Genomic DNA, 18,375 nt, shown 5'->3' on the forward strand with positions numbered 1-18,375 from the left:
CCCATGTGCGTTGACTGTTGGAGCGGGCAAACAAAAAACCAAACCTCAATAGGCTAGGACCATAGTGTCAGCGTAGTCTTGAAATTTCAAAGGAGCTATTATGCCTCTTGTATTCGAAAAGTCAGCGGCTCCTTGGTGGTGATGGAGTGTTCTCATCGACTTGTTTATCCAGCCCGCACGAAGATGGGCGAGAACTCAAGCGCGCGAGATGAACGGGTACTATACTATATACTAGATAGGGTACCTAAACAAATCCACATGGGAAACACCAAATCAGAGCCAGACGCTCGGCAGAATACCAGAACATGCCTCCGGCTGCGGTGGCCTTTCCATTGTGGACCTCAAAACAAAGACTCACATACAGAGTCCCGCCTCCCCAAGCCAAAAACGCCTAGTGAATGCCCCTCCCTCTTCCTCCTTCGGTCCATCTTCCAAAACCAAAACCGGAAATTGATCTCCGTTGCATTCGCATGCCATTTCTCATGAGGTAGAACCTTTCGAGGTCAGGACCGGGAGAGGCCTCCACCCCACGTACACCTTAGGTATGTGGGTAGGAAGCAGTGTAGCAATGTGTAACTCGTACATGACGAACAAAACCATCAATCGACAAGACCCGACCCGACCCGACCAAGAAGCCCAACCAAACCAAACCCAACCCAACCCAACCAAACCAAACCATGTCGCCAATCCTCCCAACGTCCCTACCTACCTAGGTATCTTATACCCTAGGGAAGCAGCCTAGTCTAGTGAGATCCCGACCCGCCACCTCTCCCGCCGCCCCCGTCCAGCAGCAGGTGCGGCTTGATAAAGTCCTCATCCAGCTGCTTCAGCAGCGCCGACGGGTCCTCGGCCCTCAGCAGCTGCCTGATGGCCGCCGTCGCCGTCAGCGGCGCCTGCTGCTGCCGTGACGCGCCTGCCGCCCCGGCCCATCGGCGTCGGGGGCGGGAGGCGGCGGCGGCATCGGGCTGGACCGGCTGCTCTTGGGCGCGGGCGCGGGGGGCGGGAGGTCGGAGATGTCGATGTCGCTGTCAAGGTCCGCGTCGCTGTTGCTGCCGGACGGGGGGCCCAGCAGGCCGGACTGCTCGTACTCGTGGGCGGCGGCGCTCTTGCCGCGGCGGCTGCGGCTGTTGTGGCGATGCGGCCCGGCGATGCTGGGCGACCTGTGGCCCGACGCCCAGCCGTTGCGGTCCCCGCCCGAGGTTGCCGGCCCGCCGACGCTGCCCAGCGGGACGGCCGCGCCGCGGAGGGTGTAGCCGATGGCGGTGTCGGTGCGCCTGTACACGCCGCCGCCGACGGCTTCGATGTCGAACTCGTCGTCGGAATCGTTATCCTCGACCACGCCGGTGCGGATGCCCAGGATCTCGAGCATGCGGGCGGTGGTGCCGCCAAAGATGATGACGGTCAGGACGACGACGACGAGGACCGTGGCCTGGAGGGCGGCCGTCTCTTTGGCCTTGAAGAGGGCGGACAGGGCGACGCCGACGGCGCCGCGAAGGCCGGCCCAGAAGAGCATGACCTGGTAGCTGTAGGGCAGCTCCTCGGCGGCCTCGCGGCCCCAGCGGCGGGCGCGGTAGCGGATGAACCAGTTGACGGCCTTGGATAAGGGGAAGACGGCGAGCCAGCGCGCGGCGCAGACGGCCAGGACCGTGACGATGATCAGAAGCGGCTGGTACACCAGGTTCTTTTCGGTGAACAGGGCCAGGCCGAGGTAGATGAAGATGAAGTTTTCGGAGAGCGACGCCGTCACTTGGAAAAAGTATTTGGTGGTCAGCTGGGTGCGGCGCGACATGTTGAAGTAGGCGTAATGCTTGAGGGTGATTCCGCAGAAGAGCAGCGCCACGATACCTGCCCTGGACGTTAGCCGTGAGGACGCGGCGCGAGAGAGCAGAAGGGAGCCGGGGACGCACCCGACATGCCGATGCCTTGAGCAAAGAAGTAGGTGGCGTAGGCGATGAGGACGACCAGGCTGCTCTCGATGCTCGGGTGGCGGCGCACGTAGGTGTACTTGAGGCCGAGGGCGGTCAGGACGCCGACGAAGGCGCCGATGGCCAAGCTGCCAAAGAACTCGGACAAGAAGTACCAGATGCCGTGGAGGAGGCTCACGAAGCCGATGGCGCTTCCCTTTTCGCCGGCGCTCTGGGCGGACTCGAAGATGACGATGGCGACGGCGTCGTTGAGGATGGACTCGCCAAAGATGACGGTGTAGAGCTTGGGGTCCACCTTGAACGTGTTGAAGATGGCCAGGATGGTGACGGGGTCGGTGGCGGACAGGGTGGCGCCGACCTGGATGGCGTCGATCCACGTCACCTCGAGGCCCTCGAGCGAGATGGCCGTGTAGAGCCACAGGAGCACGCCGATGACGACGGCCGAGATGAAGGTGCCGGCGAAGGCGAAGGTCAGGATGGTGCCGATGTTGCGGAAGAAGTTGGCCTGGTGGAGCTCGTAGCCGGACGAGAGGATGATGGGAGGCAGCAGCAGGTTGAAGAAGTACTGGTAGTTGAAGTTGACGAGGTCGCGGATCGAGTCGAAGCCCGAGACTCGCAGGATCAGGCCGACCGTCATGCCGCCGAAGATGGACACGACGGTCTCGTGGATGGCCGTGATTCGGCGCTGCTGCATCGTGTAGCTGGTGCAAAAGGCCACGATGAGCAGCATGATGAGGATGAAGATGGCCCAGGAGGCATCGTGCTCCTGCTTGGGGCCGTCGTCGCCTGCATCGCCGCGTTAGCCAGCCGGGGGCGGGGGAAGGGATGCGATCGGTGTTGCTGTCATGGTCCTACCGGCCGGGTCTTCTTCATCTCTCTCTGCAATATATTGTGCTGTCAGTGTCGAGTCTCGCAGGGGAGCCGGGAGAGGGGTGGGGAACCGGGATCCGGGAGCCGGGAGCCGGGAGCCGGGAGCCGGAAGCGGGGGGTGGGGGGAGGGGATGGCGGCGTACTGGCAAGCCCCACGAGGGCATTGACGATGGTTTCGGTAGCCATGATGGCGGTTGTAAAGGAAGGGGGAGGGGCGGTTTCGCAGGACCGAAGCCCGCCGTCGCGTTGGCGACCGGGCGCAGAAACGGGCGCGCGTCGAGGGACGAGGGTCGAGGCTTGATTTGATGTCTTTGGAAGTCTTTTGAGGCACTTTTACTGGATCGGCGCTGAGACTGACTCCCTACGCAGTAGGGTCAGGGTTCGATGATAGACGGACGGCGAGGGCGACGGCCTAGCAGAAGCGCGTTTGGGTGGTTGGTTGGTGGCGCAGATCCGATGTCGAGCTAGGGAGTATCCGTTACGGATGAGAAATCCAGCGACAGGACGGTGTCATGGGAAATGGAGACGGCAAAGCAAGCGTAAAAGGTAAAGGTCGCCTTGGTTGGAGATGGACATCCATGGCCCAGTCGCCCAGTTGCGCGTGCGCGGCTGCCCCGTCTTGGTCCCACTCGAGCTTGGACGGGAAACGGAACCTGGAGCTGGAACCAACGGGCAGTCCCAGGGTCCAGTCCGAGTCAGAGGATCAGAACAACCCTCACTCCTCACTCGCTGGGATAAGGGACCCGGGACGGCATCCGTGTGCAGCCACAGTATTTACTTGTATATAGTAGCAGGACTTGATCCCCTTGGGCTCCGACAAACACTTGCATCCAGTCATCGTCCGACGTGTTTGATCCTCTACCTTCCACAGTACCTTAGGGGCACAGTGCCGAAAGCCGGCTTCGAGGGGACGTTGTGCTATGATACACGGTACTATAGACTGTACGCAGTATGCTACAATACCTAGGATTACCCTACTGCGTAAGGAACCCAAGAAACAGCCAAGCGGAACCTGGAGAAGGTGGATCCCCGCGGCCCCACCCTTGCCGTGAAACGACATCATTCCTGTTGGTAGGTGTTACCCGCCCGCCCGCCCACCACCTCAGCCCCATGGACCCATCCATCCATGACAGGAGCACTGGACCTCTCAACACAAGGTGGCACTCACTTCCATCCTTCCATCTTCCCCATCCTCCCATCCTCCCGTCTTCCCTCTTCCTTCTTCCTCCCATCTCGGCGGTTTGTCTCGTCGGCCCCGAAACCCGCCTATTGCCTTTGTCTGGTCTTCTGTCCTTCCCTTCCATCTTCCCTCCTCGCGAGCCAGGGTGGAAGAGCGCATCGTTACGTCAGCGTTTAACCCTCGGCGACCTCGCCGCCGTCCTCCGTCAGCTGCTTCGCCTTGTGGCCTGCCCGTTGGGAGCTGCTGCATGCGCCCGTAGCTGCACCCATCCCACCCACCACGCCTCCCGCATCCTCTGTCCCACATGACAAGCGCATGACAGCCATCTCGTGGCATTCCCCTCCTCAGCCTGTCCGCCTGGTGACCGGCGCGCCCCGCCAATTGGATGCTTCATGCTGGAACGTTAGGCTTGGCTTCTTTTAACTCCGACCGCCCCGCTGTTCGAACGAGCCCAGAGACATCGCCGTCTCCTCGTCGGTTCCCGTCGCAAGCCCCTTCCCCTCCCCACGTAGCTTCGGCCGTCGCCTGCCGATTGACACGACGCACCCCAACCAAGCGCGGGCTTCCGTAGGCACAGCCGGTCCGGTCCGTCTTCTTTCACCTGGCTCGCCCTCCCATCCGACGCCTGCTGCCCAGCTACCGCCGCCTCATATGCCGCCGCTTTCCGCCGACGCACCGAGTCAGGACCAGCCCGGGACCAACGGAGCGCAGGCCCGGAAGAACTCGACCAGCAAGGACTCGGGGCAAGTCGCAGGTCGAGAGGACGAGCACGATGGCGCTGACCGGGCAGGATACGGCCAGGGGCCGACCAGCGAGCACTCGCCTCTGCTCTCTCCCACCTCGGGCGAGGAGGAGGGCCTGATCGAAGGCCAGCTCCCCCCCGGCAAGCCCGACGAGCACCAAGCCACCAAGAGCCTTTGGTACCTCATCCTCCTGACCATCGGCATCGGCGGCCTGCAGATCGCCTGGTCCGTCGAGCTGTCCAACGGCTCCCCGTACCTGCTCTCGCTCGGCATCAGCAAGTCCCTCATGGCCCTCGTCTGGATCGCCGGTCCGCTGTCGGGCACCTTGGTGCAGCCCTACGTCGGCCTGCTCAGCGACAAGTGCCGCATCCCTTGGGGCAAGCGCAAGCCCTTCATGATTGGCGGCACCATCGCCACCATCGCCTCGCTCATGATGCTCGCCTGGACCAAGGAGACCGTTGGCGGCTTTCTCGGCCTGTTTGGCGCCCAGCCAGACTCGGAGTTTGTCAAGGTCTCGGTCATCGTCGTTGCTGTCTTGTGGGTCTACATCCTCGACTTTGCCATCAACACGGGTAGGCTATTGATTTCCCCTTCTCCGCAGCCCTTGGACACCTGGCCCGAGAGAGGCGGCTGATCGCAATGCAAAACAGTCCAGGCTGCCATCCGCGCCTTCATCGTCGACTGCGCGCCCACCCACCAGCAAGGTACGTTTGCCAGCACCCCTCGACGAGCCTCGCGCACCTGTCGGACTGACTCCCTCGCAGAAAGCGCCAACGCCATGGCTAGTCGCTTCGTCGGCATCGGCAACATCCTGGGCTACCTCGCCGGTTACATGGACCTCCCCGCCGTTCTCTGGTTCTTTGGCGACACCCAGTTCAAGGACCTCTGCGCCATCGCCAGCATTGCCCTCGTCGTGACCGTCGCGCTCAGCTGCATCTTCATCCGCGAGCGCGACCCGCGCCTGGAAGGACCGCCTCCCAAGGACAAGCCCGGGCCCCTCGCTTTCTTCCGCACCATCTTCGCCTCGATCCGCCGCCTGCCGCCCCAGACCCGGAAGGTCTGCGAGGTCCAATTCTGCGCCTGGATCGGCTTCTTTCCCATGCTGTTCTACACCTCGGCCTACGTCGGCGAGATTTACGCCGAGCCCTTCCTCCGCGAGAATCCCAACATGACCGATCAGGAGCTCGACAAGCTCTACGAGGACGCCACCCGCCAGGGCACGTTTGCCCTTCTCATGTTTGCCATCATGGGCCTGGCAACCAACGTCTTTCTCCCCTTCTTCATCGAACCCACCTACGACGCCATACCCAGCGCCGCGGCCGAAGACAGCCCGGCCTCCGTCAAGGCCTATGATGACGAGAAGAAGTCGTGGCTCGATTACCTCGTCATCCCGGGCTTCACCCTCCGCCGCGCCTGGATGCTCGCCCAGCTGCTCTTCACGGGCTGCATGCTGTGCACCGTGCTCGTGCGCACCGTCACGGCAGCCACCGTCCTGATCGGCCTGGTCGGCATCACCTGGGCCTTGACCCTCTGGGCCCCCTGGGCCATCATCAGCGCCGAGATCTCGCGCCGCGACGAGCTCCGCCGCGCCCGGAACGCCCAGCGCAACCTTTCGCCCGGCGACCGCGCCGTCGCCTCGCTCGACGGGTACTCGTCGGACGAGAACTCGTCCAGCCGCCGGCTCGGCTCTGCCTCGGGCGAAGAGGATGACGGCGATCAGGCGGGCGTTATCCTGGGCATCCACAACATGGCCATCGCCGCCCCGCAGATCATTGCCACCGTCCTCAGCAGCATCATTTTCAAGCTCTTCCAGAAGCCGCGCGGCGTGCCGGGGGATCACAGCATCGCCATCGTCCTGGCTCTTGGCGGGCTGACGGTGTTTGCGTCCGTCTTCTTCATCTACCGCATCCGCGACGAGCCGGGCGGCGCCTCCGCCGGTGCCTACGACGCCGTGCGCTCCGTGGAAGACGGCGATGCTGCGAGCGATAGCAGACCCGGCACGGCACACAGCAGAAGGCGCTCCCACGAAACGCTGTCGAGGGTGAGCTTGGACAGGGCGTCCATGGTGAGGAATCGGAGCTTTGGGGGCGCCGAGTATGATTGAGGCGGACAAGGAGGCGGGCGCTCAAGCCTGTCTAAGAGGCGGGCTGGCGTGGCGGGCTGGTTGCGTATCAGTTGTGCACATGGTTTCTCAGAATCGGACATCTTGGATAGACGCATACCATGTTCTAGCCCTTTCGCATCATGATGGACGGTTGCTAAGATGGCACAGGGGTAATTGGGTGGAACTGGACGGCGTCTGCGGGTGGGTGGATATATGCGCCCTATTTTCCATTTTTTTTTTTCTTGCATTGCTTTGCAAACAGAATAGTCGGTATCATCAGGGATTTTCTTTTTTTCTTTTATATAGGGGTGATAATAGTACGCGACAATCCTCCGTGTGTTGTTGATATTGATTCCGGTCGGTGACGGTCAGGGGCAGAGCACACCCAGGAGTCTGATCCCCGCGTCCTCCCCTCACATAAAGGAGATCTATGCGGAACATGTCATCACCAAGACTTTCATAGCAGCAGAGAACTGGGTAGCATGCCCCATATGGCTGTTGTCTTTGAATGTTCTCCGGACTGGAGGGCGGGTGCTCCGTTCTTAGCCCGATCCGGGAGCCATTCCGGCCGAGGGGCGGTAGGTGAATGAATATCAAACCAGACAGCGTGATTTGGAGTAAAGATGAGGTTATTGCGTAAGACGGAAACGTGATGAACGAAATGGAGGTGCTCCAGAGCAGACTGTGGAGAACGAGAGGGGGGGTGGTTAATACATCTATTAGACATACAAAGGGCCGGACCCTGGGACGGTAGGACGCTCCCGACGGGCTGTGCCTTGCTTGTTGATGACCCGGTCTGTCCTGATCTTCTTCCCGGCTTGCTTTGCCGGCGTTCTACTGAAGCGGTTCAGCATGAAGTTCGCTGCTGCTGCCGTCCTCGCGGCCCTCGCCGCTTCGGTTGACGCCGCCGTTCTCGGGGACGGCCGGCTCAACGAGCTCCCCAGCTCGGCCGGCCTCAACAGGCGGTCATGGGCCAACCAGGTCGGGCGGTACCGTACGCGCTCTTCCTTTCCTTGCAGCTTTCTCTTCCTTGCAAGCTCAAGACAACAGCCAAAAAAAAAAAAAAAAAAAAAAAAAAAAAAAAAAAAAGGGGGCCAACGAGTTCCTTCGCAGGGTACTGCATCCACGGCTCGGGCCCGGTCGAGCGCCACGGCAACCTGCCGCCCGACCGCACGGCACAAGAACCCCGCCGACACGGGCTCGCGGCAGGGCGTCAAGATCACGCTCGACAGCACGGCCTACCCGAACGGGCAAAACCATGCGGCGCGCCGAGCTCATCCCGCGGAGGCGCGCGCGGGCCATCCCACCGCGGCCGGGTCCACACCCACCTTCAGCCTCGTGCGCAGGGACGCCAACCGCGCCGAGCGTCTTCCGCGAGCACCAGATCGCCTTCTTCGGAAAAGCCGCTTCGCCGAGCGCGAACACGGCTGGATCGGCGGCGAGCAGGCGCAGAGTAACCCGAGCCTGCAGTGGACGGCGAACCAGCAGAGCTGGTTGGAAGACGGGGTGGAAGGCCCGGGGGGTCTCGGGGCACGAGCTTTGCCTACGCAGTGCACTAGGGGATTGTACATTTACTGTGTACGTTCGTTGGTCGACGATCGCTTTTTTGTTCTTCTTTCCGCTCTTGTTGCCTGCCTTCCCGTCCTTCGTATCACCCGCTCGCTTCGATTGACGGCAAGGAAGAAAAAAAAAAAAAAGAAAAGGAGAGAGGGCGGGGGAGAAAAAAAAGAAACAGCACAAGAGCGAACAAAGATCGCCCCGCTCCGATAGGACTTCTCGGCCAACCGGGTCGGCCTGTGGCGCTCGGAAGGCGGCGCGCCCCTGCACCAGGTGGTGCCGCCCGTGTCGGTGCCGACGTCGTCCAACGGCGCCGACTGGCACTTGGGCGTGCAGGAGCTGCCGCGCTCGGGCTGCTCGGATGCTACCAACGAGGACTTTTGCTTTTCGGGCGTCTACATCGAGGACGGTGCCATCACGACGGTCATGAGCGGCCCCGATGAGCCTTGACTCGTTGGTCGAGTTTGGCACGTGTGTTGCTTGCCGGGCGGGCGCAGGAGCATTGTTGAGGGAAGGGGTTGCTGACGACTTTGGTTTCTTGGGCAGCGTAAGACGTTGTGGCTATGGAGGGACGGGCGGCCGAACAGGTAGATGGCTCCGGGCGGATGAGGACAAGGAAAAAAAAAACGGAGGAAGAGGAGGACGCTAGATGGGAGATGACAGAAAGACAGCATCGAAGAGAAGAAAGGGGAGAGAAAAAAAAAGGTGAATAACCACCACACATCCCACATCTATGGAGCTGTTGGTACACATGGATACTACACGTTGCCATCCCGCCGCCCTGCCCCGTCAACTCCAAGATTCCCTTCTTCCCCGTCCCTCATGCCGACAACCTTGTTTTACAGCTTGCCCGCCGCCCCGATAAACAGGCTCATGATGACGGCGATGCCGACGCCCCACACCAGCGGCCGCACGCCCGCCAGGCGCGCGTTGTCCTGCAGCACGACGTAGACGTAGTTGTACACGGCGCGCGACAGCACGTACGTCAGCGCGAGGCGGTTCATCCGCCCGGCGGACAGGCCCGCGGCGTTGCCGGCCGTGATGGCCGTGGCGTAGAGGGCGATGGTCTCGAAGCCGTTGGCGGCGGCGGCGCGGGCGCGGGAGATGCGCTTGAGCGTCTTTTGTTCGTTGTCACCGGGGCGTTAGCGTCACCTTGCTTCTCTTCGGTGCGTACGTATAATATATATATATATATATATATGTGCGTGTGCGTGGTGGTTAAGTCGGAAGGGGAGGTAGGTAGGTAGGTGGTTTGGGACCCAACTTACGACCTTGCTCATCTTCTCGTCCTTGGCGCAGAGCTCCTCGGTCTTCCTCGGGCTGGCGTGGGGGGGAATCCGTGTTAGCATGGTGCGTCGCCCTCCCATGCGTCGGGAGTACCAGGCATGGGGAGATAGGAGGGGCAAGACGTACTTGGCGATGTCATAGTTCTTGCCAGCCAGGCCGATGGCATAGGCGTGGGGGACCATGCACAGGAAGAACGCCACGGGGATCTGGTTCACAATCCGTTAGTCCTGAGCTTCTGGTCATAGGGGTTGGCATTGTGTAGGTGGTATGGGGGATGTTGTCCTATAGCTAGGCATCTTCCAAACGAGGTGGGAAGTGTCATACGCTGTAGTACGACCAGTTGGCCGAGTCCAGATCAAGGAAGGACGCCATGGTTGCTGGTGGATGTAAGTTCGGGTTGTGCACTTGGAGTTGCCGCTCTTCTTTTCGACCAAACGTCAAGGCAAAAGAATCACAAGGCTTGTCTGACCGGGTAGGCTCGAAGCTCCAAGCCAACTCGAGATGTCAAAGGATCAGTCCTTTTAAACTCCACTCAGCCAAGGAGAGATTCACTGTCAACAGCATCGGAAGTCGTTGTCCCCTCTTTTTTTTTTTCCCTCTTGACGGCACTTCCCGAGACAGCGACTATTCCTTGTTCGGTTAGAGGCCCGGATGGATCCAGCGGGTTCTGTGCGATCAACAACCCCGACGGTTGGTCGCTTCCTCCTGAGCGTCTGTAGCCAAGCCCCGAGGCGAGTGCGAATCCCGTGCCAGCGCACAGAGCCGCTGCCGTAAATCCGCCCTCGGGATATGCACGGCGCCAGCCGCCAGCCGCCAATGGGCAAGGCCCAACTCGACGGGCTTGCCTATCGACACAGTACGCCATCGCCTATGCTTAGGCCTACGTTGCCCTGTGCTGCATCAGCCATGATCGAAGCGAACGAGCACGACATCGTGTTTCTCGGGATGTTCAGGCAACCTGGGAAACAAGCCTAGAAAGCCCCATCCTGCGTTGCGGCAGAGGAGCCTCGGCACAATCCGCATCCCCACACCACATGTCAACCTGTCGGCTGAGACCTGGACGGGTAATATGTCTCCGTGTTGATTTCCTCCACAGTGATAAGGGTATCGTGACATCATGGGGTTACTAGGAAGTAAGGTAGAACGGCAACGAGGGGGGGGGGGGGGGGATAACAATAAAAACATGGCCGAAGAAAAAACAAAAGAGAAATGTAAAACCCAAAGCCCTGCCCATCGCCGCGCCTCGATAATCCCAGCCTGCAGCGGCTGAGAAAAAAAAAAAAAAGAAAGAGTCTGTTACACATCGCCGACATGAAACCGTGCGGCAAGTACCCTCCTCCCCTTTCCACCGCAAGTTGGCCAGCCAAAACAACAGCTCCGCCCGCACGGAGGAGTCGGTGAAAGAAATCAGTTCAAAAGACGAGCACCGCCGGCAAACAAGGAAAGCGTTTGGGTCGTAGAAGAGAGAGACAAGCGAAGAAACCAAAAACGGGCGAAGAGACGAGTCGAAATGCGCGCAGAGCTGAGGCGGAAAACCCGTCCAGTAAGACTCAAACGGTTCCCCTCAGCCTCTGCTTCCTTGCCAGCCAGTCGCCGAGCATATCGTCGAGCCGCTTCGTCACGGATCTTGTCAGCAAACTCACTCATCCGCAACCCTTGGGACAAGGGGAAAAAAAGACTTACAGTTGCTATCTCGGCCAACTTTGCGTTCTGCTCCATAAACAAGCTCCTCGCGACCGGATGGTCCGCGCCAATGTCGTCCACGTCGTTCTTGTCGTACACCACGAGAAGCAAGTCCCGAACGTCGGCCCCCGAATCGAAAAAGGCGCGCAGGCTTGCGTCATCCCAGACTTCAGGTTGCGGTTCCGGCGGCGGCGGCGAGGCCACCGCGGTGGTTGAAGGAGTCGCTGCCTCCTGTGCCCCCTTGCGGCTGCCGCTGCCACCCGACTGCTGCCGCTGCGCCTCGTCGGCCTCGTCACGCTCGATCAGCTCAGGCGACGGCGTCGACAGCGGGGAGGCGCGGCCCTCGCCCTCCTGGCTCGAGTGGTCTGCCACGAGCGGCGGTGGGTTCTGGACGGGCGACACGTGAACGGGCGACTCGGAAAGACGGTCGTTGGTCGTGGGTGCCGGTCCGCTGCGCGATGATGACGACGCACCTTGCTGCGCTGGGGGCTCTGAGCCTGGGGCGGGACCCTGCGATGGTTTTTGCTGCTGTTGCTGTGGCTGTTGTTGCTGTTGCGACCGGAGCGCCTCGGGCGCCGGGACCGGCCGGCCGGACTCCGACGCAATCTCGTCGTCCGAGTCGAAATCGTCGAGGTCCATACGAGACCGAGCGGCCATGACCTGGGCCGACCGGGGCTCGGCCCTGGGCGCCTTGGACGGGGTGCCCCTGCCCGCTGACGGATCCATGTTGCGTGCAGGATCCCTCGCGTTGCTCGCGGGGGATGCGTTGGGGCTTTCCGGGACCAGGCGCATCGACGCCGGCGGCACGTTGGCCACATTGCTGACTCTCGAATCGGCCAGGAAGCCCTTGATATCCACGCCGTTCTCCCGGGTGCCGTTATCGCGCGTGCTGTTGGACCGCCGGGTCGGCGACGGCTCGGTCCTGGGGTATTGCTTCTGCAATTTGCTCGGGTTCCTCTGCGGACCCTGCCTGTCGACGTTTCCAAGCGAATCGTCCTCCTCGCCATCCTTCTCGGGCGCGTCGGCGTCCAGGGAGCGCTTCCCGAACGACTCGTCATCGTCGTCTCCCTTCGCCTTTTTATCCTTCCGGGAGAAGAAGCCCCGGAGGCCTCCCTGCTTCTTGTCCTTCTCCTTGTCCTTCTTCTTCTTCTTGTCGTCCTTGCCGAAGAAGCCATCTTTCTCCAGCCTGTCGAGGCTGGGGCGCTGCTTCATGTCCCTGTCAACCGATGTCCGCTCGTCGTTGTCATCGCGCAGCAGGTTCGGGGTCAGCGTGATCTTCTTCGTCTCCACCGTGTCGTCCTTGAAGAACGAGTCTCGCACCGTCCCATCGCTCGTCTTCTTCGGCCCGTTCCCCTTGCCCTCGGTGACTTCGGCCACCACGCGGGTCCCGCTCTTGTTCGCTTTGCCGCTGCCGCCATCGCTGCCGCCGGCGCTCGGGCTGCTGTTGGATGATGCGTTGTTCTCGCCGGTGGCTTCTTGCCGCTTGTCGGCCGTTGCTTGCTTCTGTGATCTCGGCCTGAGCGGCTCCACCTTGGCCGTCTCGTCCTCCATCTCGACGTCCTCGGTTGCTTGCTGCTCTTGCTGCTCCTGTTGCGCCTGCTGCTGTTGCTGCTGGGCCTGCGCCAACACTTGAGCATCGGCGTTGTCTTCATCGGTCGAGTAGTCGATATCCGAGTAATCGACATAGGTTGGGGCGGCGAATTGGACCGTCTTGGCCTTCCTCCTCTTCATCGCAGACATGATGCCATTGTTGCGGGTCTTGTCCGGCTGGTCTCCGAGCATGGACGCGGAAAGCTGCACCGCATTAGGAACTGCCCCTCCGGGACGGGGTGGGTCCGTGTCGCTACTCACATCAATATTTCGATGTTTGTTCAGTCGGGCCAACCTTTCCGTGGGCGTCTCGATATGTTCTGCTGGCAGATATCCTGACGAGAAACGTGAGCACGTGTGTCCCACATGGGCATCCGGATGCCTTTGGACCTACCAATGCTGCTGTCTTTAACGATGCGGACCAGCCACCAGTAGCTGTTGCTGTCGTCGAGGAGGACCATGGTGTCGCCCTTTGTCGCGTTGGCCTGCCCTTCGACGGTAGCGACAAAGGTGTGGAGGGCATAGACGAAATCGAAATCGATGTCCTCTGTGTCTTGTAAGCATTGTCCGCCCCAACCGGAGTCGATGAATCTAGAGTATGAGGGTCCCAAAAAGCCGCCATCATCATCATCGCCATCTTCGCCATCGTGTTCGGACGGCGCGGTCAGATCGCAAGCGCTGTGCCCGTCCAGTATATCGTGATCGTTGCCTCGTTCGTTCTCCGGGTTGGCAATCTCCTCAGCCGTGTCCTGGTCGTCCCGGGCATCCAATTGGCTGGGCTTGTGGTCCTCGTTGGGCTGGTTTGCGCTGTCGTCCGGGCCCGAATTCGCCGGAAGCCTGTTGGATTCGCTCGAGGCATCATCGGGTTGGGCTGCGAGGTCGTCCGCGTGATGATGGTGATGATGATGGCGACAGGCACGAGAAAGAAATGGGGACGGCGCGACTCCGCGCTGGTCCTGCGCCACTTGGCCTCTCTCCAGCGGAAGATATTCGGGATTCTCGAGGTATGGGGACGACGACCTCGCGTCGTCGATATCGGACGAGGCCAAGGGGCTACCGGGTGCGGCCGAGGGCGGGAGGGATTGGGCTCTGGTCGACGCAGCGAGGGGGAGAGCGAAGATTGACCCACCATCTTCAATCGAAGGCGAACTGGATATCTTGTCCATCAGGTCGTCATCGAGGTCGACGTCGGCGTCGGCGGGATCGATGTCGGCGTCGTCGACATCGTGGGCCGAGAGGCCACCGTTCTGGGCGATGGCCAGGGCATCGTGTTGGGCGGCGAGGCGCATTGTACCGGCGGCGGTGGTGCCGTTGGTCGGGCGGCCGGGAGCCGAATCGGAATCGGGGGCGTCCTGGGGAACGGAGTCAAGCGGATCGAGGTTCCTCGAGGCGCCGGTGCTCTGGCGAATGTTGTCGGCCGTTTCGGCGGCGACCTTGCGAAGGGTCTCGGCCTGGTGCGGTGCGATGGAGCCGTCGGGAGTCGGATTCTGTTTGGCAGCGGACCCTGGGTCGGCCTCGAGATCGAAGGTGTCTTGACGGAAGAAACGGCGATGCGTTAGAAGAATTGGGTAGTCGGTGGCACGGACGTAAGGCACAGGGGAATCCGAGAATCCGATCGCTGAGCGAAGAGGAGGATCGCCCGGCTTGGGCGCAGGGGAGGGGGGAAAGAGAGCGGCGGCGCACCAAGCCACACGAGCGCGGCGCGCATCGCAGGGGCAGGCGAGATTGAAGGAGGCAGCACATACCAGCGCGGATCATTGGTGGCCTTGTCACCCCGTAACTAGTTAGTGGATTGCCGTGTTTCTCGGCCTTCTGGCAGACAGGCGTGCACATGCAAAAAGGAAGTGGGAATCCCCGTACCACACTTCCGACCGACAGGAGTCTGCTTTTCTGTAGTTGTGTTTTGGTGGTTTGGAATCAAGAATTGCCAGTCCCGGACGGAGCTGCCCCGGGGGATGGGGGTTCAACTGCGGACGGGCACGAAGGCCCTGGGACGAGAGGATGGAGAACCCCTGAAAAGCAGCTACCGGGCCCAGCTGCGGCTGCTCAGTTCCAGGTTCCCGCAGAGAACGGCTTGGCGTTGGATGGATTGGATGGCCTGGGGACGGGATGAGGTGGTGTCATTGGACAGATGGACCCCCCGGACTTTTGACGCCGGCTTGTCCCAGGAGCCGCGATTCAGGTTCTCTGGAGCTTTACGGCACTAGCTCGGGTAGTCGCTGCGCACGGAGTGAAACTCGACACTCGCCACAATTAGTGTGCAGGTTGAAAGAAACGATTGCGACAGCCAGAAACCGAAATGGCTGCGACCTCTAGGTGGCTGTCAGCAGTCTGGCGCAGAAGCGGATGTGTGGTGGTTCATCCACAGTGTAATCACTGCAGTCCGTGCCTCAGGTCCATGCAGCATGGGGGGCCGCCTGAGCCAAACGGAAGGGCAATTTTGGGCTTGGCAATCTGGAAAGTTGAAACATCCATCCACCACCCTGGATGATTGCCGTCCTATTCCCGGCTTAGCTTTCAAGGCTGGACTTTGCCTTCTGCAGCAGCCCGCTTTGTGTCAGTGGGCTTAGTCCACGTGGTAACGAACCCTCTGGAGTTGGAAAATGCCATTCGTCCCGGGTCCTCCACCCACACCTCCCGTCGTCTTAGAGTGTACAACAGAGCGTTCTTGGAAAATGCGCTTCTTGCTGCAGCATTGAGGCTTTTTTCTCATGCATGGCAATTTCTCCGCCGTCCATTTACATCGCATCCGGAAAAAAAAAAAGAGAAAAAAAAAAAGACAACCTCGATCAGCACCGCTCCCGTCCTCTTCTGACCATCCACACAAAACGCACGATGGTGGGTTCATCAGGGATCAGTCAATACCCGCGGCTATGTGTCTGGCGAGTCAGCTCATGGCTGAGCACACCATCCCAATCGGCCATTGGCATGCCTATCCGCAATGCGGGGTCGGTCAAGCGTGCACCGGACGGGATCGCTGGGCGGGCGACTTTCAGAATCCCGCCGCTAGGCTGCAGTTACCGTTCTTCCAGGACCAACGTTGACATTACCCATGTATGCGTAAGCGTCCCCTCCAAGAGGTGCCAGTTGCCTCGTCAACCTGCCGTCTCACTCCAGATAGCCCCGTCTCGGAGGATAGGAAATTCCCAAGACTCGATGGCAAAGACACCCTGGATCCAATAGCCTTGAGCACCTTAGGGATGGAATCCTGTGCAAGTGCTGAAGTCGAGATCCCGGAGCCGCGCTCAACCAATGGTGCCGAGAAAAACCTCCGTCAAGCCCGCTGCGGAGGTCGCACGTCACGCTGCATCCTCTTGTCCCACGTTCCTCGTGCGGTTCGACGAACCCGCATGCTGGCCCCTCCCGGCGACTTACGGCCGTGATCTTGAATGAACTACGTGCCTCCGTTCCTTGCGAGGAAGAGCCTGCTGCTGCCAGGGTGGACTGGGCCCGCGCAGGCCCGAAACACACATCGCCAAGGCGCTTCCCCGCGACTTGGGCGAGAAGCAAGCTTCGCCAAGAAGCGGTTGCCAGCATCTCGGGCAGGCTTGGCGATGGATTCCGCAGCGAAACGACCTGGGGGCGGTGCGGCGTCGTGGCGCCGACAGGGGATGTCTTGTCCGTTGAACATCCAAGCCGGTGAAATCGCGATCCAGGGGCATCTGCTACACGCAGAGATTGTTCCAGGTTGTCGATATACATAGGTCCTCGTCCATTGCCCTCTTGTGCCCAACCTCTGAGGCGTCTGAGTCACCACGTCATCGGACCCCCCGTCACCCTCCACCGCAACTCTCAGAATCTGGCACTGGACGGTCGAGCACAGAAAAACACATGGCTACGCCCTTTGCATCTCATTTGGCTACTGTTTTTTTCCTGTTTCTTTGAATAGCTACCCAACACGTTCCTGGATAGAATGGTGGCTCCACGACTTTGCTGTATGTCGTCTTCCCTGAGCGTGGGGGAGGCGGAGTCAGGGGGATTGCCACTGCGTGATCAGTGTGTCGAAACGCGGAGTTCCCGTTCTTGTTGTGAGCGATGGGGACGACAACATAGAGGAAACAGGACAAGATTGGGAGAGAAAGAGGAAAAAGAAAAGATAAGCAAAGGGACATAAGGAACTTACACGGTAGGTACGATGTTATCTTCTCGTCCATTTTCTTTTCCAAAAAAAAAAAAAAAAATAGTCGCCGAGGAAGACCTGGGCTGGGCTTAGACATTGTCATGCTGTGCGAGTAATTCTCCTGCAAGTCTCGAAGGCACACAGTGCGAAAGTCGGAACCGGATGGGCAAGGATGCCACATTTTCTTCGTGGATGCAACGAATCACCGAAGCACGCTGCTGCAGTGAAGGGTGCATGGAGGGGAGGGGGGAGGGGGACCGCTAATTAAACAAGCATTCCAACCCACCATTTATTCATTTGGATGTTAAGGGACATCAAGACAACCTGGCCAGGAGCTTCGCGAAGTGTTGCAATACGTACCACAGCACGCTACCTAACATGGAAATACGGCACAGGCACACATCGCCGAAGCTTCAAGAGTCGCACCGTTTGCTGGTCACGGCACTATGGCAGTAAGGCACTTAAGTGGTGCTGGACCATCGGCCGCGCAGACGGGGGCCTAGGTACAAGTATCTAGTAGTACACAGTAAGAGGCATGTCAAGATGCCTCTAGAGACAACGGGAGTTCCGCTGACATGGAACTCCAGTGCCGGTCCGCAGCACGGCCGCCTGCAAAACAAATCGCTGGAACCTTCTCCACGAGCACGACATGAATACCCTGACGGGCTAGGCTGTGATAGGTACCATACCGTGAAATAGCGCAAGTGGCCCAACCCCACCCTCCCCAAGAGACACAGACGGCCTGACAGTGTCGTCCCGGCTCGGCATGCACTGTGTTTCGATTCGATAACGCGCCGGTGCCCGTCTCTCTGCCCGTGCTGGGCTTCTTGCTCTCTCCCTCGCCTTCTCGGCTTTGAACCACAAACCCCCTCCAAAAAAACGAAATCCCAGCCCGACGCAACAAGAACGGTGCTAAGGAGGGAAACCCTGCCCTGGTTTTTCTTTTTTTGCCAACCTTGCCAATCCGTTGTACAACAGCCAAGCAGCCCGGCGTGATCCGACCTGGAACTGCACGACCCTGAACTCATTTCTCCTGTCGTGTAATCCTCGGCGCGCCCCTTTCAGCATTAACGTTGCCGGCCACAGCGCAATTTCTCGGCGCCCAGCCCCTACGGATCCCCCACAGCCAAACATCGCGAACAGAAGGCCTTCTTGGACATTCTTGGGATTCTTGGCCCTCGCTCGAGATATCCAAGTCGCGTACGCCCGTCCTACTTCCTCAAACGTCGCCGACAAACGACGACGACGACGACAACGTCTGCCCCAAACCAGGATTTTCCAGCTCCGGGGTTTGGCGGTGACGCCGCAGGACCTCG

The 18,375-nt window shown here is 60.3% G+C and overlaps 5 protein-coding genes across 5 annotated transcripts; 2 read left to right on the plus strand and 3 right to left on the minus strand.

Moving 5' to 3' along the window:
- Positions 1 to 883: 883 nt before the first annotated feature.
- Positions 884 to 2,981, minus strand: VTJ83DRAFT_916 (uncharacterized protein; the record flags this gene model as incomplete). Its single annotated transcript, XM_071014612.1, has 4 exons — positions 884 to 1,845; positions 1,908 to 2,711; positions 2,781 to 2,804; positions 2,939 to 2,981. The coding sequence occupies 4 exons, from the start codon at positions 2,979 to 2,981 to the stop codon at positions 884 to 886; spliced, it is 1,833 nt and encodes a 610-aa protein (XP_070870269.1).
- Positions 2,982 to 4,626: 1,645 nt separating this feature from the next.
- VTJ83DRAFT_917 (uncharacterized protein) lies at positions 4,627 to 6,822 on the plus strand (the record flags this gene model as incomplete). Its single annotated transcript, XM_071014613.1, has 3 exons — positions 4,627 to 5,290; positions 5,369 to 5,422; positions 5,483 to 6,822. The coding sequence occupies 3 exons, from the start codon at positions 4,627 to 4,629 to the stop codon at positions 6,820 to 6,822; spliced, it is 2,058 nt and encodes a 685-aa protein (XP_070870270.1).
- A 786-nt stretch (positions 6,823 to 7,608) lies between these two features.
- Positions 7,609 to 8,829, plus strand: VTJ83DRAFT_918 (uncharacterized protein; the record flags this gene model as incomplete). The annotated part of the gene is made up of 3 exons (XM_071014614.1): positions 7,609 to 7,803; positions 7,936 to 8,400; positions 8,593 to 8,829. 3 exons carry the CDS (start codon positions 7,609 to 7,611, stop codon positions 8,827 to 8,829), a joined length of 897 nt encoding a protein of 298 aa, XP_070870271.1.
- Positions 8,830 to 9,218: 389 nt separating this feature from the next.
- VTJ83DRAFT_919 (uncharacterized protein) lies at positions 9,219 to 10,038 on the minus strand (the record flags this gene model as incomplete). Its single annotated transcript, XM_071014615.1, has 4 exons — positions 9,219 to 9,497; positions 9,648 to 9,699; positions 9,793 to 9,872; positions 9,991 to 10,038. The coding sequence occupies 4 exons, from the start codon at positions 10,036 to 10,038 to the stop codon at positions 9,219 to 9,221; spliced, it is 459 nt and encodes a 152-aa protein (XP_070870272.1).
- A 1,178-nt stretch (positions 10,039 to 11,216) lies between these two features.
- On the minus strand, positions 11,217 to 14,697 carry VTJ83DRAFT_920 (uncharacterized protein; the record flags this gene model as incomplete). The annotated part of the gene is made up of 6 exons (XM_071014617.1): positions 11,217 to 11,279; positions 11,350 to 13,143; positions 13,201 to 13,274; positions 13,334 to 13,486; positions 14,069 to 14,470; positions 14,685 to 14,697. 6 exons carry the CDS (start codon positions 14,695 to 14,697, stop codon positions 11,217 to 11,219), a joined length of 2,499 nt encoding a protein of 832 aa, XP_070870273.1.
- Positions 14,698 to 18,375: the final 3,678 nt, after the last annotated feature.

This window comes from Remersonia thermophila, chromosome 1 (assembly GCF_042764415.1).
Source record: "Remersonia thermophila strain ATCC 22073 chromosome 1, whole genome shotgun sequence".
Classification (NCBI taxonomy): Eukaryota; Fungi; Ascomycota; class Sordariomycetes; order Sordariales; family Chaetomiaceae; genus Remersonia; species Remersonia thermophila.